This window comes from Silurus meridionalis, chromosome 18 (assembly GCF_014805685.1).
Source record: "Silurus meridionalis isolate SWU-2019-XX chromosome 18, ASM1480568v1, whole genome shotgun sequence".
In the NCBI taxonomy this organism is placed as follows: domain Eukaryota; kingdom Metazoa; phylum Chordata; class Actinopteri; order Siluriformes; family Siluridae; genus Silurus; species Silurus meridionalis.
Genome location: NC_060901.1, coordinates 4974682 through 5001109, shown reverse-complemented (window position 1 = coordinate 5001109; position 26428 = coordinate 4974682). Strand labels below are relative to the sequence as shown.

At 37.5% G+C, this 26428-nt stretch overlaps 1 protein-coding gene across 1 annotated transcript; it reads left to right on the top strand.

Moving 5' to 3' along the window:
* The first annotated feature begins 3765 nt into the window (after positions 1–3765).
* Positions 3766–23180, top strand: dcn (decorin). Its single transcript, XM_046873523.1, has 8 exons — positions 3766–3933; positions 11846–12074; positions 18211–18323; positions 19378–19591; positions 20764–20877; positions 21054–21147; positions 21436–21574; positions 21798–23180. The coding sequence occupies exons 2-8, from the start codon at positions 11858–11860 to the stop codon at positions 21996–21998; spliced, it is 1092 nt and encodes a 363-aa protein (XP_046729479.1). The 5' UTR covers positions 3766–3933; positions 11846–11857; the 3' UTR covers positions 21999–23180.
* The last annotated feature ends 3248 nt before the right edge of the window (positions 23181–26428 follow it).

Below are 26428 nucleotides of genomic sequence, written 5' to 3'. Positions count from 1 at the left end.
AAATATTAGAAGCAGATCCGTATCTGGTATCAGGGATTTGTAGACAAGAAGCCATAAATAATGTAGACATGGCAAGACAGGAAACTAAGATCTTGAAGCAGAAAGACATACATGGACAAGGGAGCAATGTTAGACAAAAGCTGAACCATAAGTGATGTGTGGGACGTTACTTTAGGCCATGTTCACAATACTATGTTTTTGTTTGAAAACGCATGTTTCTCTCCGCTTGTCCTTCCGTCCACACTGGGATAGAGTTTTCAGTCAACGAAAACGTAGCTTTTTGAAAATGCTTTACAAAGTAGCTACATTTTAAAATGCCATTTATGTGTTGCAGTGTGGACTGTAAGAACAGAGGCTTTCAAAAACAATGATGCATTTTTAGTCATGTGACGTGACGTTTCAAAAAGGCGGAAAGTAAATAAACGGCAGACGTAAATGATGCAGGTTGAACGTAAAAGTTTTCAGACGTTTCAGTGTTACAGAGCAACTTTTTCAAAAACGATTGAAAACAAGAATAAAAAATAATTCTCAATAATTTTGTCTCACTAAGCAAACCATGACACAGTTGCAAAGAATCATGCGGCATGATCCGGTGAGGTGCCGTGCCTGATGGGTAGTGTATTCAAATGCCAATCAGTGACATCTGGATGCACAGTGTATCTATACTCTATGGACAATGACAAGAAGCAAAAGAAGGAACAGTGCTTTATACTTGCTACATGTACTTTACAGCACAGTCAAATTCTTTCTTATCATATCCCAGCAATGTTAGTAAGCTGGGGTCAGAGCACAGGGTTAAACAGTCATTAAACAGCGCTTCTGGAGTACATAGGGTTAAGGGCCTTCCTCAAGGGCCCCAAGAGTGGCAGCTTGGCGATACCAAACTTTAGATCAGTAACCCAGAGTCTTGACTAATGAGCTACAGACACCTGACCAGAGTATTGTGATGTGATTTTTGAGCATCCCATTTCACATTTAGTCCAAATTTGCTGTTATAATAACCGCGACTCTTCTGGGAAGATGTTCCACTAGATTTTGGAGTATCCTTGTGAAAACTTTTGAAAATTCATACAGTCACAAGGGTGTCAGGTAAGTCAGATGTTTTTATGACTGGAGCAATCATTTAACTGAATGTTGTACTGTGTATGATTATGTAGGTCAAATACAAATATAATAAACGTTGACATTCCTATAATGTATGTGTGCAAATATATTACACATGTATTTTGCCCTACATGCAATTATAGAAGTCCTGAAATTAAAATTCGAAAGCTGTTGATGAAACGAAAAGCTATAGTAGAAGTAAAGGATTATGCTATGTTTTCGTTTATGTAATATCCCTCTTGAACAGTGTACAAAATGCTATGCTAAAAAAAAAAAAAAAGCACATAAATTTCACAGACTCTGGAATTCAGTGAAGAGGATAAGCAGGTCACCATCTGTAACCTCCAGAGAGCTAACACTAACATCCTCCAGCCTTCCACTCACTGAGCTCAAATAGAAGTTGAGTTTTCCACTGAAATGCTAACACTGATATTGCTGCAATCGCTGCTAATGAGAAGTTGACGTGTGCTAACAAAATTTCAAAACTTTTTCTCCAAGATTTGAGGTCAAGGAAATGTGACTGGAATGAGTTAGACTTGGTTAGCTAGCTATGCTATGTACATATCTAGTTATGTAGCGGTTGTTTGATGTAGCGCGGTTGTTTGATGTTTTATCTAGTATTAGGAGCCTAGAAAAAAAAAATGTTGTTTCATTTCACTGTGTACTGCATCAGCTATATAAAGAATTGTGTTTAAATTACAGCTTCAAGACTATTGACTAAATGTAGGTGAAAAAAAGAAATTTCTCAGGCACTTGAAGCATAATTCCGTTTAATACTTGTTCCCATTTAGATATTTTTGCTTATGTAACCTAACTAGATGGCATTTGGAACATTTGGGAATATGGCTGAAATATAATCCTCTCAGGTGTCAGTCAACCACCAGCTTTGGAAAAGAAATTTATTGCAGATGTGCATCTTCAGGACACTATACGGACAAACATGTTACCTGACCATAGGATTGATATGTGCTTTTTGATCAGCCCATTCCACATTTAGTCCCCATTTGCTCTTATAATAATCTCCAGATTTTGAGGATATTTGTTCTCATTCAGACACAAGGTTGTTAGTAAAGTCTAATGTAGGTGTGGTGCACTGGGAAGGTCTGGGAAGCAGTCACCATTTATATTCATCATGTTCAATAGAGTTGAGGTCAGAGCTCTACAGCAGGAGATCTCCCACTCCAAACCATGTAAAGCATCTCCTCATGGAGCAGGCTTTGTGCACTGGGGCTTTGTCATGCTTGGGTCTCCTGGTTCAAGTGAAGGGAAAATTTAATGCAAACACATCCAAAGAAGTTCTAGGCAATAGTGTGCCTCCATCTTTGTGGTAACAGTTTGGGGAAGAACCACATATGGTTGAAAACATGAGGTGTCCAACTTTTTATAAAGAGTTTTTCGTTCATTTTCTGCTGAACGCCATTGAGCAAAGCATCACAAAATCTCCATAGGTTATGTAAAGAAAACAGAATTGAGTACTTTACTTCTCAACTCTCCTAATACGAGTCGTTTGTCACGTGACTTCCATATACGCTATGCAGTTATCTATACACATATTACTTATTGGAACTATAGTCAAAATTTGTGTATGCAGGCATGTTGGGGGATCTGCTTATTGAAAATGTAACTTTTTATTTTATTTCTGATCAAAAAAACTAAATGAACTAAATGATAAAAAAAAAGATTTGTTCATTTGGATAAACCAGATCATTAAGTCACTAAAATAATCCAATCTTCCAATCACTATTTCTTATTACAATGTGCCATGCTTTTTTTTTTATTTCCTAGCTAGGAATTTGATTCACAATACGCTCATGTTTAAACCTATTAAATTATAATCAATACCTGAAAACTTCCATCATCTCTGTACCTTTTCTGTTCATTCATAGCAATTATTCGATCAAATGATTTTCTCTGCGATGACACAAACTTGTAATGTGCTTTAATCTACTGGGATCATCGTGTATCGAATGGGGCGTGTCCTATTTCCAGACTTTTCTACAAAAAGATTCAGGCTGATTTTTATGTAGCGACATTTATCGAACCTTTCATTTCTAATTGAAATAAAAAGCAAAAAGATGCAGAAAGGGACAAAAAGAAAGCGTGAAGTGGAGTAAATCTGAAGCGTGGTTTCGGTTGAGTGGAAGCCAGTTTTCTCCTCTTTCTTCACCTCCAGTCACACCATTTTCACACTGAAAGCCTCTCTGAGTAAACACAAACTATGTGTGTGTGTGTGTGTGTGTGTGTGTGTGTGTGTGTGTGTGTGTGTGTGTGTGTGTGAAACTAGTGCATTGTCTACTGAATGTCTGTCACACAAACAAAAGAATGATGGGTAGAAAAGGGGTGAAAGTTTCCACTATAAAGAAAGCACTAAAAGCACTGAACTTCTCTGCACTTATGTCATTACTAGATGACACTACGGTGTGACACATATCCAGTCTGTCTCTCTCTCATTCTGTCTTCTCTCTCCTCTCTTGTTCCCCTGTCCCTCGTCTTTCAACTACTTTCGGGAAGTACATGCGACTAAAGTTCTCTACCAGTTATCTAATTCAAGAGGGATTCTGAAACCAAACCCTCCCTCCTTCCCTGTTTTTTTTTTTTTGTTTTGTTTTTTTCTTCCCCTTCTCCCTTCTCTCCCTCCTTCCCTCTCTCTCGACTTGCTCCTCTCTTGTTCTCGTCCCCTCCTCCCCTGCTACAGCACACCTGCTTTCTCTTGGCTGCACGCATTCTCACAGTGATCGGCTCTTTGGCCTGCCGTGCTGCAGCTTCCCTCCATCCTCCTGTGGATTTTCGGCTGGTCGCATTTCACTCCAGTTCTTGCAAACGGCACAGGTAGGACTCGCACCACCAACTTACACACAAAAAACATATACACACACTGCATGACTTTATGTATACAAATGCTATTGTATTCATACAACAAGCAACCCCCCAACACAAACTTACACACACTTTTTCTCATTCTCTCCAATATCATTAGGTACAGGAATGTGGTTTATGCATGTATAGACAGATGATGTGGGATGATTTTTACTTTCTGAGAAATTCATCAACACTTCCATTGCTTGCCTTCAAACATTTTGGGGGTTGAGGGAAACTTTTTTGGTGCTTTTGCTGGTGATTGTGTGTGTGTGTGTGTGTGTGTGTGTGTGTGTGTGTGTGTGTGTGTGTGAGAGAGAGAGAGAGAGAGAGAGAGAGAGAGAGAGAGAGAGAGTTTATAAAGGGGGTGTGGTACAATTGAGACCAGCTGATGCTGCCTAATTTTTTATTTGCATATCTCATTCGTATGTGTCAGTGAACTTCTGCTAAATTCGTCCTACATGTCTTTCTCTTTCTAACCTGTGCTTTTGATATTTGTCACACTGATAGAATTTCTATTTTCTTTTGTGTGACTGTTATCTTCTCAGACAGTGGTGTATGTGTAGGATTTAATAAATTGAGAGAGAAAGAGAGATTGAGAGATGAGTCATTTGTTGTAGAGATTCTTTAAAGTCGTAAATAAAATGCCTGTATTTCTAGCCTTTAGGTCTCGTGACGTAGAAAAAAACTTTTTCCTTTAAACTGAATCTCTAACTACTGAAACTCCAACTCTCAAACTACCCACTGCTCCTTAAACAAGTGTAAGTGATGACAGATATCGCCAATCCCCTGGACTCAGGCCCAAACAAGAGCCTTGATAAAGGAAACTAATACATACTTACAATATTACAGCAATCTATTTGCAATTTAACTGAAATTAAGCTCTGTTTAAATATACATAAGGCATTCAGTTAAGTGCTTTTTTAATTTGAACTACTTATATTTCAGTTAAAGTATTATTGTTACATTACATTTTATTACATACATGTCAGGACTATGAAAAACACCAAAATAAAATATAATATATGCTTTAGTAGTACATTTAAACAGGTTGAGCCATAATTATGTTTGGTTGCCAAATCTGTACAGAAGTATTTAGTATGAAGTACATTTCAAATGTAAATTTTGCAATGGAAAATAAAGAAATGGTGTACGGTGTCACAGGAATGAATGTGAAGTAGTTTTACATAATACTTGTGCACTTAGGTATGCTTCTTCATGGGAAGGAATCAGGCTTTTCATGGAAAGCTCATTAGGCTTCTGCATGCTTTCACATCTCGATTTATTCCTTAATACCCAGATTTCTTGCCAAGTTTGGAGACAACGGAGAGACATAAAGCATATTAAAACATTTTTACTGTCAAGACAAAGATTACATTTCAGTCTGTTTTATGTTAGAGACATCTCTCTTATCTCTCCCAGGTCTTTTACTATATTTAAGGACGTATATATAAAATACATATAAATGTACATATAAATGTACCAAAAGGCATGAGCTAGAGGAAGAGACGGCACCCTGGCACCAAGGTCTCATAAATCCTTTAATAACACTGTTCTCCTTTACGAAATACAGGCTGAGCCGATGAAGCACTTCCCAGCAAACCCCCACCAAATTCCCAACTAACTCAAAACACAACCGGAGTTAAGAAAAGGAGGGGGAAGTGAAGGGGGAGGTTAAGGGGTGCAGGGGTTAGGGGGGTCCAGACAAATATACAGCAGCCTTGAGTGCTTTACAGTATTTCCCATATTTGGAAGTGCAGCTTTAACTTTTATGGGACCATCATCATGGTGCGCAATAAACCCTGGCAGAGAGATTCCTTACCCTGTCATTCAATTCCTAAAGCAGATTCAGAGGTGAGTCCCGGTGAATGAGAAACATGCTGGACACTGGCTATCATCCTTTTTTCCCACCTCTCATTCCTGTCCCTGGAGTCTGGACTTTTAGAGCAGGAATTTCCATTGCTAGACCCAACACACATTGGCTGGATGAGAACGCTTAAAAGTCAGTGAAACTGGTTGTGATGTGGCTTAACCATAAGCATACCTTCTCCCAAACTGACCGTAAACACGCTGAATGTTTTCACTATTAAACAGCAGAGTCGTGGCGCTTTTTCCTCCCAAGACAGGGAATTTTTTTTAGAACTCAGTGGGAAAGTCTTCTCATTTTATTTTCATTTGGTGGGCTTGAGGTGATTGAACCATCAAGAGTTGTGAGTAATTTCCTGATTTATTTTTGTGCAGTGGAAGCAGGTGTAGGGATCAGTTATCTGGACGTAAAACAGTTTTTCTTTGTCTTCATGCTCATCCACTGATAGTTTTCAGGTCAAAAATAAAAGAAAGAAAGAAATCTGGATGAAATGGTGCAATAGAAAATATGACATTGTGGTATTTTCCATTCAACGTTGGTCCAAAAACTTCTCCTTACTCAGGCACAAGGCCAAACCGATATTTTCCTGATTTGTCATGTCGAGTTTCTGCACAAAAATAAAGAAAAAGGACTGGATTATTTTACTTATAACAAAATGTATTTATAGCTATTCAGATGCTTTCTAATATTTAGTATCAAAGAAAAGGCTAGCAAAATGAAAGTTTAGCAAAAACAAAGTTTAGCTGGTGCATGTTGGCTGGCAAGGAAGATAACAAAAAACCTTCATGTTTGATAAAGAGTTCACAACATTAGCGACGATTCATAGCACATTCCATCGAATTTCATATTCATACAAACATCAATGAATATAACAAAAATAATTGTCTGGTAAAGTTGTAATGGCTAAGCAGCTAGCATTAGCAGTGAAGATAACGAACATCTATAAAGATTATAACAATAAATCTCACAGAAATTCTGTCTTTTGCACCAATATTAACTAGTGACCCATAACATTTAGCTAGAAATACCTGTGAAAACTACCTAGCATTAGTAGTTGCGGGTAGTAGAATCTAAAAATATGACTTGAATATTCTGAACATTTGTGAATAGCTTTAAAAGCTTAGCCTTTAGCTTGTAACTGCTGTAGCATTGAAAGTGAAAGCTAGAGTAAGAACGTTTGTGAAAATGGCAGAAATAAGTCTATATATAAATATAAATATAAAATATAAATATATATAAGCTGTATAAGTCGAAACAACATTCACATTATTGTCTTTTGCTAGCAAAAACCCTTTGATTTAAAGCTACATTTCTGGATAAACATTTTAAAAACAGTGTAATTTATCATATTAAGTCTTTTTTAAATAGTCAAGAAAACAAGCATGTGCAGATAAAGAAAATGTGAAATGGTTAGCTGGCTAGTTAAGTGCATTAGCTAGCTAACATTACAAGTTTTAGTGACAGTAGTGTCATCCAGTTAAGTTGAATAAGTTAAACAAATCGTTTAGTTGCTAATACACTTACTCCTAATTTTCTCATGTTTTGTAAAAGTAATTAGCATAATTTCTAGCTAACTATCATGTAAAGTATTTTGGGAATGCTATATAAAAGGTCAGAGAACAGACTTAGGTGCCTAAATAAATCGAATTATATACAAATGAATAAATCTGTTATCAAAAAAATAATAAATGGGACTTACTATCCTGAATGTTCTTTTACATTTTTCCGGCCATTTTTTATTACATTAATTGTTGCTGAAGTCCACATATAACTTTCTTTATCGCAACCATACATTGGTTAAGAAAACTCTTTTAACAAAGCACTGAAACAGGAGACTCCTTACATTAAAACATTGCTGACACTGGAGTCTCATTCATTACAGAAGCACTGACACTCAAGACTCCTTCCATATAAAAAACACTAACACTAAAAACTCCTTCCATTAAAAAAAAAGTACTGACACTAGCGATTCATTCCATATACAAAGCACTGACATTTAAGACAGTGAACTCTCCATATAAAAATCACTGACACTGTAGACTCCTTCTATATACAAAGCACTGACACTGGAGACTCCTTCCTTCAAAAACACTGACACTGGAGACTCCTTTTATAAAAAAAAATTACTCATAATGTAGACTCTTTCATTAAAGAAGCACTGATACTGAAGACTTGAACTTTTTTTACTCAGTTCTTTACTATAGAATCAATATCATAATTGAGGGACCTTCTGACTGCCGTCATAACAGAAAAATGATTCAATACCCAATCAGAATGGAGACATTATTAGCACTGTGGTTTAACCTGAAACACTGTGTTGATTTAGTGCCTTTGGGGTGAAAGTAAATCTGTAGCTGAGACCGCATGTCTTTAATCTCCTGCAGATTCCATTGTGCTTCCTGTCACTACTTTGCTAACACTGTAAAATGGAAAGCAACGTGTGTGTGTTTGCTTTGGGGGGGTGGGGGTGTATCTGCAGGGGGGATGGTGTTATATACAGGTTTAAATACAGGTACAGGTACAAGTGTAAACCCCATTCCCACTTTTCTTAGTAATTTTATTTATCATCTAAGGCCATGACTACACAGACACAAACTAAAAACCAACGAGTTGAGCCGAGTCGAAAGCAAAATGACGACATGCTGTTTCAAGAGCCACGTATCCTTTTTCTGAGCGCTTTGGAGGACCGAGGTGATGCTTTCAGCCAGGCACTGTTTCAAAGCCTGGAAAAAGCCAGCAGTGAATCTTAGCTGGACTGAAAACACACACACACACACACACACACACACACACACACACACACACACACACACACACACATACGGGTTGCCTCCAGGGGTTTACCGGAGTGAAGCAGTTTCCATTAGTGCTGAAGGGTGTGTAATGATCTGGCAGGATTTGCTTGTTAACAAAGTAAAATATTCCCTATTTGCTTTCTCCTCTCTCTCTCTCTCTCTCTCTCTCTCTCTCTCTCTCTCTCTCTCTCTTTATAGATCACGTCATCTTCATGCAGTTTTAATAAACTGCTAATATGAGTCTCATTAGGCCACAAGGACAGTCACCCATTGTGTCCAACAAAGACAAAATTTCTTGTGCTGGAACTGTAAATAGATTGGACCACCGAGTAGGCAACTGAACCCATTATCACTGACCTTCACTTTAGTTTAAATAATAAGATTTCAAAAAATTATTAATAGATGCATTAATGTCATGCTTCGTGATTTCTCCATAAAATCACTTACAAGAGTGAGACGTTACGAACCGAATGCCTTATAAAGACACTGTGTTACTGTGAATCATGGCCACACTGTAATAAAAACTGTAGTCTGTACTAACAGAACGAACATGCAAAAACAGGTAGATGCCATTTTTTAAAATAAAGGTTGAGATGAAATTAAGATTCAAAGCAACACCAGAAAGACTTTTAATCTATTTTGCGGTATTGATAATCTCTGACACCTGTCTGGCTTCGGCAATTTCATCTCATTCCCAGATTTGCTCTGTTGCAACCTGTCTGCCCCTTTAGCATATTTTATAACGAAGACAATCTCATACAGTATCTTTTACATTTCACCAAACGGGGGTTCACATTGAGCTCTTTTGGCCTTTATGGTCTTCACCTGGCTGTAGAACAGGGCTGAACTCAGGGCTGAAAAAATGCTGGGTGGGTGGTCAGATAGCCACGGCAGGAATCTAATACACTGTTAATACACTGAGTAAAACAGTGCTCGAGGGCTCGTCACTCCTGTCTTGGCCTGTTCGTTGAGGTTGAAGAGCGTTAAAAAGAGTTTGCGCTTCAGGCAGAGGTTTTGATCTTTCAGTTAAATGAGAATTTCTTGAATGAGACACGTGGTTATTAAATACCAGTTCCAGAGTTACGGTGTATATTGTAAAACGGATCCATTGTTCCAAAATTAAAAGCTTTTATTCATAGTCAGTGACTTACATTGAAAAAATACACTTGTTATGTAAACAAAAAAAAAAGTTCCTGGAATTCAGAGTTGGGGCCCATTCCATTCAAGCTAAATATCGCATGAGAATATTAGAATATAAAAAAATTGAAAGCCAAAACTATCATGATTATTTACAGATGGTCCCTGAGTAACGATTTTTTTATATTATGATGGCAAAAGCCATTTGACAAAATTGTATAAAATATGTAAAGTTTTGCACAGCAGGCAAACGTAGCAGCATATACTCCACCCTCCTCTTGCAAACCAGCCCTCGTCCACACGCCCACTGCCACATACATATATATATATACTGTTTAAATTGCTCTGTTTGCAAAATGTGTTCTGTAATGTGTTAAATTATTAACAAATTTCAGTGTACTACCCCGTACTGATCACCAGTCTTTAAGACTAGGCCATGTCTCGACTTTCAAGTCATCTTCATTGTAAATTAAGAGATGATAAACAGTGACATAAACATCGAATAGGAGTCTAGCTGGATGAATAAGAAACATACTATAATACTTTTTGAATGTATAAGCATTTGCATTCTCAATACAGAAACAATCTGGGATATAAAATACAGTCTGAGGATTCAGAAGTCTAGTAAATGATAAATGAATAGGAAGCTGCCAAGCACAAAGTATTGCCACTACATTGCTATATGATTAAATTCAATTGATTTAACACAATGGCTTTTAAAATAGCACTTGATCCAGCATATCCTATTATTTAGCATTTTTTTAACTGGGGCATGTTACACACTGTGAAATCATGATGTGTGCATAAAATATACTCTATTCTACCCTGCTTTCAATTGCCATTGTGGTTAGATGTATTGTTTTAAGGATAAGCAAGCATTTATCTTCAACCTCTTCAGCTCAGTTTATTGTGGTGTCCTTGCATTTTATTTTTATACAATTCACAAAACTTGCATGAATGAACGAAGAGACACTTAAAATATGTGTCTCTAGTGAAATCAGAGGTCAGAGGATGTACTAATAGTCATTCATTTTTGCAAGTCTGGTTCTTATGTTGATATCTTGAGAAGAAGCTTTGAGAGGCTTTCATCCAACTGAGGAGGTTGAAGTCATGTGACTGTTTCAAGATAAATAAGATCTTTTTTTGCTCAAAGAGCTTGGGCGATATCATTTTATTTTATTATTTTATGCTCGTTTCTTTATAATCCATTTGAAATCTCGTTTCAGGATGTTTGCGCTTTCTTGAGTTTAAACTCATTTGACCCTCAGAGGTCATTGTCCCAATTTTTTTGCTCGCCATACCATAATTACACCGTACACCAAAAGCAAGAATGAGAGATGAGAAATTGTTTGGATCTGACCTAACCTTGAATTTACTAACCCAGCAATTTTACTTTCATTCAAAAGCATGTTGCCATGCCCAAGTGTGTGTGTCTGTGTGTGTGTGTGTGTGTGTGTGTGTGTGTGTGTGTGTGTGTGTGTGTGTGTGTGTGTGTGTGTGTGTCAGTATGTTTATGGCAGGAGTACTTGCAATATGAAGACTATTTTATTCTCCATGACTAAAAGTGGACCAGTTAGAAGGGAGTCTTAAAACTTTTACTGCTAAACTGCACATAAGATACATACAGGAAAACAATAACATTGAGGTAACAGTAACTCCGCTTCATCAAACCGCCACAATAACGTTGATTGTTTTACTATAGGAACACTACAAATCTTCCAGTGTTTTATTCCTTATATATCACAACACCAGCAACACATACTTCAGTCATATAGTTTTATAGTAATCCAGCATTGAAATCTTCCATCTCTTGAAAAACACTTGAAAAAAATGTGTTTCTGTACTCAGTCTGGTTTTTAATGCTAATCAAACAAACAACATAAATACACAATTTCAGCAGGAAGTGCAAGATACATAATATTATATACTAAAAAGTTGACTTTTCTTTCAATCTGCATTAATATCACCACACGTTCCACAACTCTCACGTCTCCTAAATTCCTTTAGCTTCTTGAACTCCAAAACTCCATTCTGCCTTTTCAACTTTAGACCTCTGACCTTTTGCCCCATATCTTCCACACTCCAGGTCAGTGACAGCATGAGGTTGGCCTGTCTTACCCTGCTCCTGGTGTCCATGTGCTGGTCTCTGCCCTTCCGTCAGTCTGGGTTTTTGGACTTCATGATGGAGGATGAGGCACCTTCAGGTGATGGGGCAATTACACCTATAGAGCCGGTTCCACCTAGAGAACCTGAGGGACCAGTTTGTCCCTTCAGATGCCAGTGCCATCTGCGTGTGGTGCAGTGCTCTGATTTAGGTAAGGTTCACTATTATGCATCACATACAGGGTAATCACCTATAGCATCTTATTAATTAAGTCTACCATCGTAGGATATCAAGTCCCAGTTAAAGCCATTTTAGTTTTAGATTATAACGATTACAAAGTTCAGGTACTCATGTAGGTGAGGTGAGGAGGCCTGGGGTGCAGTCAGAGTTCTGATTTATTCCAAAGGTGTTCAATAGATTTTTTACTCCGACCCTTGTAGATCGTGATAGAGCTGGCTTTGTGAACATTGCCATGCTGAAACAGGTTTGGGTCTATTTCAAGTGAAGGGAAAATTTAATCCCACCACATCCAAAGACATTCTATACAATCATGCGCCAGTTAGTAACTCTCCTGGAGAGCTTTCGCATGCAGGGGTGTCCAATCTTTTCCACAAAGGGCCGGTGTGGATGCAGGTTTTCATTCCAACCAAGCAAGTCCACACTTTTTTTTACCTGTTCAAGCCTAATGATATTTATTTTTAATGACTATCAGATGTGGGCCTTGATTGTTTGGAATGAAACCCTGTAACCACACCTCCCCACCTTTTACAGGTTGTCCATTGAAACGTACAAAGTATGAATCTCCAATGGCTTGAAGCGTTTAGGATTCTGAAGAACTAGAATTTTACATTGATATCTTTGTAACTTTGTTACATTGTATATCTTTGTAAAACTACAGCTAAAAATAGAAATATAAGGATGGTTTAGGAGGCCAAATTCTATCACTTGGATTGATCTGTACCTACCAAACTTGTTTTAATTGCATTACATGACTTTTTCTGCCTGCAAGGAATGCTGATTTTGAACAGCGGTCCAGCTATAAATCCTTTTCTCCTGACTGTGTAATACTCTTGTCTTTGGTAAGCAGTGCTGATGATCCAAAATATGAAGCAGAAAGGTAAAAGATTTATAATCGGGGAAGACAGAACTTTGGCTCGTGTGCCTCTTTCCTGCTCGTCTCCTGCTTTTACAACTCTGTCAGCCTTTATTTTAAACTATCTAGTGGTGTTGAGTTTCCAGGCTTGAGAAAGCTTTGACTTTTCACTTTTTATGACACAGGAATTGAGTGTCTAAGAAGATTTTTTTCTTGATCTTGCCATCTTCAAGTCATTAGGTTAATAACATAGTCTGACTGTTTGGATGTCTCGAAGCCTTCACTTCCTTTCACAAGCGAGTAGAAAGACAGCCCAGATTTTCTAATTACTTTCACAGATTCCTGTCTGTGTCTGAGCTTGGTGGGGGGTGGACAAGATCTTCTTCCATGACTTTTTTTGTAGGAAAGGTATCTGAGCTAATTAGAGATTTTAAACTGAACTATACTCAGTTGTACAATACATTGTTTTCGTTTCATTCCAGTAATTGATGTTAACAGTGCTAACATGAAGTGAAAAAACTCACATTTAAGACAAAACGTTTGAGTGTATTTCAGTGTACACCATGTACACCATGTGAGCCAAGGATCTATTAAAAAAACTGAAGCAGAATCCATTTATAATAGTATTTAATAATGAGCAACGTTTCCAGATTTTGCCAACAAACCAGCCACTTGGTTTATCTTGGCAAACTAGACGAGCTCACAAAGCTCAAAAATTCTTCTTTTAAAAATCACCTAGAAATGAAATTCACTAATATCAATAGTATTTATTTCCCATTCAGTGCATAATCTTTTCCCTGTGGTGATTATTTTTGCATTTGCTTGACTAATGTTTTAGCGAAAAAATCAAAAATCGCAAAAAACCAACAGCTACACAGTAGCTTTTTTCCCCCGAAGCAAACCCGTTAAAGATCCTTAATTCTGTGTGGATGCTATGATTTGTATCATATTTCCAGGTAAAGGCTAATGTTCATTCTCCAGCACATGTTTCCACTCAGTTTTTGCATTCTGAATACAAATCAAACAAAACGATTGTGTATTATTATTTCAGTTTCTAATATGCCAGAATGTTCAGGATGTTTAATATACAACGGGCAACTTCGGACCGCTTCAAATCCAGGATAAATAATGAACAAAATGGAATCTGTTCTTAATAAAAAAAAGAAGTGATGCTGAAGCTTTATTCAATTACTATTACACTTTGAGCAATAGTGGAAAATCATGCTTACAGTCATTTCAGCCTCAATCCTCCCAAAAACTGATCCTGAAAATATATGTATTGGGGGAAAAAAAAAACATTAATAGAAAACACATGATCAGATGGAAAGATAAAAAAAAGCTTTTTTCCATTTAGTGAAGCTCCCTAAAGGTTAAAGAGAAAAAAGGAGGGAGTAAAATGATGGAGTGAAGGTTGGACTTCCTACCATGCAGGCCTCATCTGTTCCACAGGCCTCCTGGCAGCCATCATGGGGCGAAGGAGAGGGTAGAGGAGGGAGGTGGCAGGTCTGTTCTCTATCTAACCTTCAGCCATAAGCTTTATTTCTATCATGCTTTCATGATAACATACAGATTTGAGGAACCCGAGCATAAAATCAAATACAAATTCATAAAACTGAACATGAAATGTATGAAGGTCTTGTAAAAATGAGATGTTATGTCAGTCAAACATGTCTTGAGCCATATTGGGTCCCTTCCTTCCTTCCTTACAATCCTCAAACCTGTAAGTAAAATAACTTTTTTAATAAGTAAAATAAACTTTTAGTTAATAGCAATGCTTAAAGAGCTACCTAGGCTTACGTAAGCTACTGTAGTTATGACATTTAGCTGCAGAAATATTGATAAAAGTCTCACCCAACATCCATCAGTTGTCATATAGTCCACCCTTAATGTATTACTTGATTCAGTACTTTAGTTAACAGTGATGCTCATAAGGGTACATAAGCTCTTCGTAACGTAACGTAACGTAACGTAACGTAACGTAACGTAACGTAACGTAGCGTAACGTAACGTAACGTAACGTAACGTAACGTAACGTAACGTAACGTAACGTAACGTAACGTAACGTAACGTAACGTAACATAACGTAACGTAACACTTGTCTTGAGACCCGGTTTAACACTTGTCACTTGATGTGTTTATGAAGATTTTCTGTAACTATTAGATTTATGAAAATGTTATGTATCTACAGGGTTTATGAAGGTGTTATGTAGCTGTGGAATTTTTTAAAGTGTTATGTAGCTATGGAGCTTAGAAAGTTGTTATATAGCTTTGTGGTATATAAAGGTGATATGTAGCTGTGGGGTTTATGAAGGTGTGTACATATGGGATTTATTAAGCTGTCATGTAGCTATGGGAATTATGAAGATGTTATGTATATACAGGGTTTATGAAGGTGTTATGTGGCTTTGGGATTTATGAAAGTGTAATGTAGCTATAGGGTTTATGAAGGTGTTATGTAGATATGGAATTTATAAGGTGTTATGTAGCCATGAGGTTTACGAAGGTGTTATGTAGCTATGGGATTTATAAAGGTGTTATGTAGCTGTGGGGTTTATAAAGATATTGTGTAGCTGTTATGTAGATATGGGATTTAAAAGTGCAAATAAAAGTGACTATGACAAAACAGATTTGTAACACGATCAATTGTATCATTTCGACTCAAGCAGCTGGACTTCATTGCACATGCAGTGCTCTTGTTTTGTTTTCATTTTGACCTCTGCCTCAACTTATAACATTATTGTCATTAGTCGATGATTTGTTATGGAAATTTGAAAGCACATTATTCCCCCATTACCTCCTGCCGTGACTAGACTTTAGTCATGTTGTGCAAGTCGTGCATCGACTGTTTGTTCAGAAAGAGAAGGATTTTTCTCCAGGAGTAGATTGTGTTTATATAACACTTGTAATATTCTTCAATAAATTGTAAAGTGCAGCAAATTGCGAATTGTTTATCCAGAGCGTCCATGTAGACTTTATCTCCAGTATTATATTGCTGGTATAAAGTTTGTAAATGATATTATGTGAATGCCTTTTAAGTAAACATGCAATGATTTGGCCCACACTCGTGGAAGTGCTCCAAACTGAAAAACAAGAGACTTGACTAAACAGAATAGGCTGAGATAAACATATGAGAGGTCCATTAAATAATGATACATCAGGGGTTTAAGTATCCATACTGTTGCTGGTATATCATACACACAGACATTCACTATGTAAACAAAAGTTTGTGGATCTCTGACTATAGGGTTGGTATGTGAACATCCCATTCCACATTTAGTCCCATTTGCTGTTGAATTAACCTCCAACTCTTCTGGGAAGATGTTTCACTGGATTTTGTGGAGATTTTGTGCTTATTCAGAAACAAGGGTGTTAATAAAGTCAGGGAGTAATGTAGGTGAGGTGAGGAGGCCTGGGGGGGTGCAGTCAGCGTTCACATTTCTAATGTTCAATGGGGTAGAGCTCAGAGGTCTATAGCAGGAGATCTCCCACTCCAACCCATATAGAGCATATCTTCTCGGAGCTGGCTTTGTGCACAGGGGCATTGTCATGCTGGAACAGGTTTGGGTCTCCTAGTTCAAGTAAATGGAAATATAATATAAAAAAAATTATATAATGGATAATAATACTACTGTATCCAAAGATTTTCAATACAATTGTATGTTTCTAAGTTTGTGGTTACGAGGAAAATGAGATAAGGCTGGAAAAGCCAGGTGTCCCAGTACTTTGCCCATATAGTGAACTATTCAAACTGTTTATATACGCACACACACACACACATACACTAATGGATGGAGATTTGCTGAGCTTTCAGGACCAGAATTGGGCATGTAAGAGACTAAAACAAACCAGAAAATGATTCATGACATAAAATGATATGAGTCACATCTGGCAACAACAATTCCTGAAACACATTATACGTTGAAGTCTAAATGACTGACATTTCTTTTTGCCAAGTTAGTCAAAACAAAATGTCTTTTTTATTTTATCTCCTCTGAGACTTGCGCCACATTCTCTACAGCCAGTACCTAGCACTGATCTCAGAGACCAGGTATGTGATGCGTGATTGCAGCCATATCCCTAAAAACGTCCCACCAGAACTCCTACATTATTCAACTTGTTAGGATTTGCAGCATGACACATGGCATCTTGAATTACTTAGATAAAATTGTCAAAGGTTTAGGTTACATCCAGGGGGTGGGTTAGAACATTTCTGGTTTGTTAGAGAAAACAGAAAATCTGCTGCCTATATTGATTTGAATGATAAATTATTAATCAAATCTCAGATGATGGCAGGCTGATAATGTGGTATGAACACTGCATTGTATAATATATTAGTATGTAACCAATGGGGGGGTTGTAGCTTAGTGGTTATGTCATTGGACTTTGGATATGAAGGAAATAAGATAAATGTAAGTTGCTTTGGATAAGGGTGTTACATTTAAATAGAACATAAATGAATAAACAACACTGATTTTGTACATTTTCCGAGAAAGATTTTTCTCCATGTTCTTTTGCTTTGTAAGTGTTTGTGTGTTTTAGGAATTAAATTTTTACTTTACTTTCCAATTTTAAAGCAAAATTAGCAGAAATTCTAAGTCAAATTTATTCTGAGATGCAGAACAATTAGCTCAACTACAAGTGGACTACTTTTCAACGACAAATAAGAATAAAATTGTGGAAAATCTGGCTACAGTGGAAGTTGATCTAGAATAATTTGATATATAATGTATATTTTTGGCATTTCTTCTTTTTCAGCATGGTTTCCCACTTGCACTCACTTGACACAATGAAAAATAACACAGAATAATGTTAGTGGATGAAGTTAAAGGTCCAACCACAGGGTTTTTGTTTGCTTAAATCAATGTTTTTAAGTGTTTTAAGCTAAAGTAAAAAAAAGAAAAAAGTAACAAAATAGAAAAAAAATTCTATGTAATCCAAAGGTGATTGTTTCCGGTTTCTTTATATAAAGGATGAATTTATGCAAACAAATTTATAGGGATTATAAATGTATGATTTTTTTTATTTAAATATACATTATTTCTTTATATAGGTTTTGAAATAAAATTGTTAAAAAATTATAAATTGATATAGAGGGATGCTTATAATTGTTAAATTTACTTTATGTTTCTCATTGAGCAATATACTTTATATGTTGTTAATAAAGTAAATACCTATACTGCACGTCCAGCATGTACATTCCTTTCGACTTTGCACATTGATCTGTTTTTATTAATTGTGCCTATGTCCTTGACAGGGTTGAAAAATGTTCCAGAGGATATCCCATCAGACGCCCATCTGCTGGACCTACAAAACAACAAGATCACTGAGATCAGAGAGAACGACTTCAAAGGCCTCAAAGGACTCCATGTAAAACCCTTTCGCTCTACCCCTCTCCCCTCTCTCTCTCTCTCTCTATCACTATCACAGCCTTGGCTTGAATGCTCAAGAACTGGCTAGGTGAACTCTTCTTAACTCTAGAGTACATTTTATGAAGAGAACGTTGTTTAACATAATTCAACTGTTCCAAACCACAGCGGACGCTCTAAGGACTTTGAAATGCGCTTCTTCTCTATTTTAAAACGAATGGGAATGAAAAAAGAACGTCACTTAAACAAGCTAAAACATTCCTGGACATTTTGTTGGAACAGCAACACAAAAAAAAAAAACCATTTCAGAGCAATTAAAGAGTTAAGTATCAGGTCTGGTTTCCAGAAAAAATACCAGCAATTGCTCAACCTTAAACTCCTACAAAAATGCATTAAATCCAGCCATGCATGGCACATAAAAGACGTTTGAGAGCTCATCTTTCACATCTCTTCCATGTCAGACCTGACAATGCTGTGGGTCCAGGTGCAGGCTTAGAAGCGGTTCAGACTTCTGTGTGCACATTTATAGTGCATTCAGTACAATATATACAGCCTGCTTGCAAAGAGCTGTTTCAATGCTAGGTTATTTGCCCTGTGAGAAGTAGCACATTCTCAGCATTTCTGTCTATCCAAGAGAATGGCAGGAGTGGGTGGAGAGAGAGACCTTTCACGCTATATTTGGTAAAAACATTATAACGCCCGTCTCCGGGTCTGCAGAGATTTAAACGCAATCCTGAAGACACATGTGGAGAACAATCCACAATGCTCAATTCTTAATGAACATTTCATTGCTTTTTTTGTTGTTTTTGAGGGGGCCGAATGTGAGAAGTGAGGACTGTTCCTGATTCGATAGTTTACAGACTAGAGTACCACAAAGGACTAACAAACAACTTAACCATTCATGTGTTCAGAAATGTGCTGAACACATTTACCATTCTGATCTGACACTACAGATGTGTTTTCATTAAGAAATCCTTCTTTATTCACTTCTATTCATATTTCTCCATTAAAAAGTACAACATATACAATAATCCTCTGCATCTTTGTTCATACAGGCCCTCATCCTGGTAAACAACAAGATCACTATCATCCATGCCAAGGCCTTCGCTCCTCTGGTCAACCTCCAGAGGCTTTACTTGTCCAAGAACATGCTAAAGGACATTCCCAACAACATGCCCAAGAGCGTCCAGGAGCTGCGCATCCACGAGAACCAGATCACCAAAATTAAGAAGGCCTCTTTCACTGGCATGGTCAATGTCATTGTCATGGGTAAGACAGGAAGTCATGGCCATATTTATATCAGACATACCAAAAGGGTTCTTTGGAAACTTTAGCACAGGCCGCTAACACAAGAAGCACCAACGTAGGATGTTAATCACCCTGAATGCTTTAAATAAATAATGAAACGAGAATTTGTTACATTTGTTACAAGTTTGCGTGGAACTAAAAAATACAAAGTTAATATCCCTTACCATCTCATTTAATATTTATCTTCTCAATCCAGATATCAGGTTCCTGGTAAAGTCAATCATACATTAAATTTTTATAGACGAACATGAAAATGTGCACCACAGTGTATACAGCGAATATGTATATCATTCCTTTAATCCTGAACAGCCATGCAAGGATGATTGCTTTATTGTTGCCACCCCTTATAATTCGCATGCCACCCCCTTGCCACCCCATAAATAATTTTTTAGATCCGCCCCGTACAACAGGGTGATTTTCATTTGGTTAATTTCGCTTTACCTACCCAAAACACTTAAAAAACCAATTTATATAGGTGTATGAAATAATTCCAGCAGTCCGTTACATAAAAAACAGGTAAATCTGAAATCCTTTGTACTTTAGCTTGTCCCTATTTAAGGTTTTATAAAAAACAGCAATGTTTTTCAAAATCCTATAATAAAAGCAGCTGACAAGTCATTTAAAGATTCCTCAGAAGCATGTGGTGTAATAAAAACCAATGTTAACATTTTCTGAAACAGCAAAAACCATAGGTCTAGGTAGAGTTTTGGATTGTGGCTGGTGAAGAGGTGGCATGTGTGTGTGTGTGTGTGTGTGTGTGTGTGTGTGTGTGTTCCAGCACCTGTGTGTTCCTTTGTATGTAATTACACAGTGCATGGTTTTCTCTTTGTAGAATACGGCCACTCTTTATTCATATGCATTTATTCAGCTATAAAAACCTTGTTTTCCATTTGGACTCCTTCAGCCGTGAGTGAACGGATTGTGTCAGCACGGCTGCAGCACCATTGCCCTCGGCATTTGACATTTGCACCTGCACAAATCAGCCGATCAGCTTTTGCAATTCAATTACCAGCCATTTTTACTTACCCATACAGATAGAGAACACTAGTGGTCCTCAAAAAAGAGTGTAGTATTACTTTGTAGCATGCAATTATGCTTAATTCATGCGTAATAATATAATTCTCATCTTTCAGAGCTTGGCTCCAACCCCTTGACCAGTTCTGGTGTGGACGCAGATGCTTTCAAAGATTTGAAAAGGGTTTCCTACATCCGTATCGCTGACACCAACATTACCAGCATTCCCAAAGGTCAGAAACACACACCACTGCTGTTTCACTGGGTAGATTTGACTCAGTTCTATCATTATTTTTGGTTCAAAGTTGACTGCATACCAATTCCTTCCCATTCCTTGTCCTATAATTTGAACTGATTACTCAATAGTACTTTGTCCTATTTTATCCTGCTAACAAATCCAACTTTGCAGGACTGCCCACTGCTCTGTCAGAGCTTCACCTGGATGGGAACAAGATTACCAAAGTCACTGCTGACAGCCTGAAAGGTCTCAAACACCTGGCTAAGTAAGAACCTTAAGAACCTGTTCATGTTCTTTTGCTAAGTCCATCCAAGACTGAGTGCAAGGGCAGATGTTCTGAACATTTATCAGAATGTGTCATTATTTTATAAAAAAGTACAGTTTTTTTCAACATAGCACTGTGCATCAGGCAAAGAAATTCCATGGTCTATGGAGTTCCACCCAAAGTGTATTTCCACTTCACAACCCTGTGTTCTTAATGTCTAGCAGATAAAGTGATTGCTGTAAATGTATGTGTGTGTGTGTGTGTGTGTGTGTGTGTGTGTGTGTGTAGGCTTGGCCTGAGCAATAATGAGATCAGTGTTGTGGAGAACGGGACTATGGGCATGATGCCACACTTGAGGGAGCTCCACCTGGACCACAACGTTCTAACCAGTGTGCCTGCTGGTTTTCCTGAGCACAAGTACATCCAGGTAAGCATGACTTTTAGAAAATAAATTTTTCCCATTACAATCCCAATACAAAGGGAGAGAGGGAAGTGGCATGCCACTCTGCCACTCCTGGGCCCCTGAGCAAGACAATCAAACCCATAGCTGCTTAAATTGCATACATATAAATCAAATATTCTTTTGCTAGTCTGCTCCTTTAGAGATTAGCTGGTAGACCACTGTGGTATTTCTTTCTTTTTCTTTTTAGGTGATCTACCTCCATTCCAACAAGATAGCCAGTGTAGGAACGGAAGACTTCTGCCCTCCCAGCTTCAACACTAAGAAGGCCATGTATTCCGGCATCAGTCTATTCAGCAACCCTGTGCCGTACTGGGAGGTCCAACCCATCACCTTCCGTTGTGTTTTTGACCGCTCTGCTGTTCAGCTGGGCAACTACAGAAAGAAATAGGACGTCCAGTCATAGTGCCTTACCACTGTCCCTGTCCCGCATCCCACCCCATCCCTTTCCCAGTCCTTGTTCCCCTTTCCGAAACACCTCAAGTGTGTAACTAGGAAAATTCGAATGTCATGACTCGGATGACACAAAATGTGTTCTGGGTATACTGAAAATGGCACACAACAGGCAATACTGGGCACTAATCACGCATAATCGAGTAATAAACAGTAACAACATCAAGTATCTTGCACATTACATGTTACAAAAAAGAAATAGCTAAACATGTATCAGGCTTTGTTCCTTTTTTGTTCTCCTATTCAACCCTATAGCACTACAAGAACCTTAAATGAAAGAGCAGAATGAAATAATTACAAATGTATTATTGGTAAAAAAAAAAAAATGACCACTTATAAAGATAATCAAGTGCACATATATATATATATATATATAGAGATAAATATATATATATGTATAATCCTTTGGTTCAAAACAATGTGGTTCTATTCAGATTTTTTGTTGTGTTCATATAAAGAAAGATCCACTCCTGCCCCTCTCTGGATCTTATTCTTTGGGACTTTTCTAAATTGACAAGGCAGGCCTGCTGAGCGGGCAGCGGAAGGTTCATTTAACTCCACAGTACCAGGAAAAAAAAAAAAGAGCTGATACACCAGGTGCACTCCTATTATTACCTGTATAGCAGTAGTGTTCAGTGTGTGCTGTTAGAACTACAGCCATCATGCTCAAATTTTCCTTTTTTTTTTCTCTTTTTTTCTCTGTAGTATTCATTTTAATAAGACGACACAAAGAATTGTCACACTGCAGTACATTATTTTCTTCCTCTGTCTTCAAACGAGCGTTTTTGTTTGTTTGTTCGTTCGTCTGATCGTTTCAAACCGAGCTGCCATGCCGGTTTAGAAAAAAAGCAAGAAGTAAAATAAACTAGATTGTCTGTTTTTTTTTTTTAAATGGAAGCCATTTTCCAAAGATCTACGCTTTTTTTTTTTTTTTTTACTATTCTTCTACTTCTTCTTCTTCTTCAGCAAGGGTGGCGTGTCATGTTTAAATGTGTGCATTTTTTCCTAAAAGAGGAGTGGAATGAGCAGGTAGACGTGGCTGAACGTGTCCCCCCCTCTGTCCTGTGTTAGTGACTGTCACATGTATAGAAGCTGTAAATAAATGCTGTTTAAAACCGAATCCCTTTCATTGCTTAAAGTAAAACTAGCACAGTAGTCAACCAGATTTTAAAATATCGGCAATAAAGGTGACTTCTTTCCTGAGACGGGGCCTCGTGTCCGGAGGTAGGTCCTTAAAAAAAGTAATAGCTAAAGTTTGGACAGATTAACACACACCAAGTGCATTATATGGACAAAAGTATCGAGGCACCCGACCTCCCAAGCTGTAAGTGGTTTCTCCACCAAACTGTAATGCCTTTGGGTGCAGTAGCATGAAATTTTCCCATCACTTGAACTCTGAGACCCAAAACCTGTTCCAGCATGACAATGCCCCAGGCACAAAGCCAGCAAGATATGCTTTACATGGGTTGGAGTGGAAGATCTTTAATGGCCTGATCTAGAGCTCCGACCTCAACCCAATTGAACACCTTTGGGATGAATTGGGAATGCTGACTCCACCCCAGGCCTCCTCACCTCACCTACATCAGTACTTGACTTTTTTTGTACTTACCCGTTACTAAACCCTTGTAAGAACAAGTCTCCCAAAATTTTGTGGAGCATCCTCCCAGAAAGACGAAGGTTATTATAACTGTGGAATGAGATGTTCGTCAAGCACATATCAATCTAATGCGCATTAGTGTCCACAAACTTTTGACATGGAGGAAGCCAGAGCCGAAGTCAACGCAAAACTTCAGGCTGATTGTACTCCAGGGCCTCCTCACATCACCTACATCAATAACTGACCTTACTAACACTAATGAAGCTGATTAAACACAAATCTTCATTAACACACAGTCAAAGTCTAGTGAAACATCTTCCCAGAAGAGCAAATGGGCACGAAATGTGAAATGGGATGTTCAAAAAGTACAAACGAATCTCATAGTCAGGTTTCCACAAACTTTTGTCTATATAGTATAGGATATGCTTGTGGTTGTTTTGATGCAGCCTCTCAAATGTACAGAAGCCACAGAAAAGGACATTTATTATAAGACAAATTGTTCAAATTTGATATATACTGAATATTTTCAATATTAAATTGCGGCACAAGACAAAATTGTTCAACCCTACCTCAATGTGTGGTTTGTGCCATTCTTTTCTTGGGAGTACAAGGGAACATAATTGAGAATGCATTTTGGGTTAGAGAGGTGATACTAACCAGTCATGGGAAAATTGTGGTTAAGCATTAATAGCAGGAACAATGCTGCACTTGTCTCAGAGGATGCACATGCTAACACTTAGCCTTCCTAGGTGGCCTTGGAGAGATATCTAATGGATGGAAAGTGGTAAGAAGAACCAACTTGGAAGAAAATGGGGGTAAAACAACAATACAATTGCAATTACCAGATGTTGATTTCAAGTCATTACACTATACTTTTCGGTTCCTGATCCACTGAAGACCTGGAATGCGGAAAAACTAAATTAGTCATCTACGGTAATTCGGAACTGTTGACTAAAGATTAAAGTCTAAGTGAATACGCATTTCCCAGATACATGAGATAAAATTCTCATGACTAAGACAGTGCGTAACCCATTGTATACTTGTGGAAAAAAACTATTATATATACTTTAAAAACATTTATATACAAATAAATGGTTTGAACATGACATTATGGATGATTTATCAAGTTTAATAGGCAAACGCTGGCCAAGTAAAAAAAAGCTAGAAGATAGCAGAGTGTCAGTTCATCAATTAGAGCTGTTCTCGAGAACTGTAAAAGTTAATGTTACAAAAAAGAACCTTAACTGGGTGTATCTTCTATGCAATATTCATATTTTAATATAAATTATGTTATTCCTGATAAACTGAGGGCAAAAATTACCTTCATCTGTTCAGGGTGTACAAACGTTTGCACTTCATTTCGGAATAGAAGAGAATACTCTCTCTCTCTCTCTCTCTCTCTCTCTCTCTCTCTCCATCTTTCACTCTTTTAATTCTTTTCTCTTCATGTCTCTGTCTCTCTTTACTATATGTATCTTTCTATTTATTTTCTCACTACTGTATATATCACTCTGTCTTTTCTCTCATCCCTCTCTCTATCTTCTTTAAATCTCTCTCCCTCCATATTTGTCTTTTTTAATCTGTCTGCATTACTCTGTTCTTTCTCTTTACCTTTTTCTGTCATGTCCATTCGTATCTATGTTTTGTGTCTCTATTTCCTTAGTCTTTCTCTCTCTCTTTTCTCTTTTTCTCTCTTTTCTCTCTCTCTCTCTCTCTCTCTCTCTCTCTCTCTCTCTCTCTCTCTCTCTCTCGCCTGTTTGCTGATCTGTATTTCTACTGTATATATTTCTCTGTATCTTCTTTCTCCCTCTCTCCTCCCTATTTTAATCTATCTATCTATCTATCTATCTATCTATCTATCTATCTATCTATCTATCTATCTATCTATCTATCTATCTGTCTGTCTGTCTGTCTGTCTGTCTGTCTGTCTGTCTGTCTGTCTCTAGTTTCTGTCATTTTATGATATTCCTTCTCTCTTTCCTTCCCACTCACTCTCTTCATTCTTTTTTTCGTTAGCTCTGTATTTTCTCTTATCTCTCCACCTATCATCTTTCATCCTCCCTCCTCCAAATTATGATTTTATCTTTTCACTCTATATGCCTTTTCTGTTCTCCTTTGCTTTCTCTGCTTTATTCTTCTCTTTCCGTGTCTTTCTGTGTGACTTATCTCTATTTTCTTTCATTATTATTTCTCTCTTTCTTCAGAATCTTTTCTTTCTTTTTCTGTCTCAGTCTCTCATGCTTTCTCTCTACTGTATGTATTTCTGTTCTCTTTGTCTTTTTATCATCTCATTCCATGCTTCTTCGTCTTACTCTGTCTTTTTTTTCCTGTTTTCTTCTTTCCTTTATTTTTTGCTACGCATTTGTCTATATTGTCTGTCTGTCCGTCTGTCCGTCTGTCTGTCTCGCACTCGCGGTGTCTCTTTCTTTCTTTTCTACAGTGCCCCCTGCTGGTAAATACAATTATGCCACGTTTTATAATCACAGCTCAATATGTCACAAACCAAAGGAATGCTATGGTCGGCCATTACAAAAAATAAAATAAAATAAAATAAAAAAGAAAGAAAGAAAAAAACCACAAAATAATCACACCCTTGTAAAACGTTTCCTATGAAATTGCCCCAGTCTTTCTGGGTTCTGCTCATAAAATGGACACACAGCATATCAGGAGGTTTTAATCACGCCAAGAAGTAACAGCTAAGTCAAAACTAACATACATTTTCTTACAAGACACACTGATGATGCAGTGAAGTGCTTTGTGCGAATGGGAAA

Excerpts from the sequence above, each read along its gene's own strand:
- dcn (XM_046873523.1), top strand. The coding sequence starts at position 11,858 with ATGAGGTTGGCCTGTCTTACCCTGCTCCTGGTGTCCATGTGCTGGTCT. Across the intron at positions 12,075-18,210 it reads GGTGCAGTGCTCTGATTTAG|GGTTGAAAAATGTTCCAGAG; the intron begins GTAAGGTTCACT and ends TGTCCTTGACAG. Across the intron at positions 21,575-21,797 it reads CTGAGCACAAGTACATCCAG|GTGATCTACCTCCATTCCAA; the intron begins GTAAGCATGACT and ends TTTTCTTTTTAG.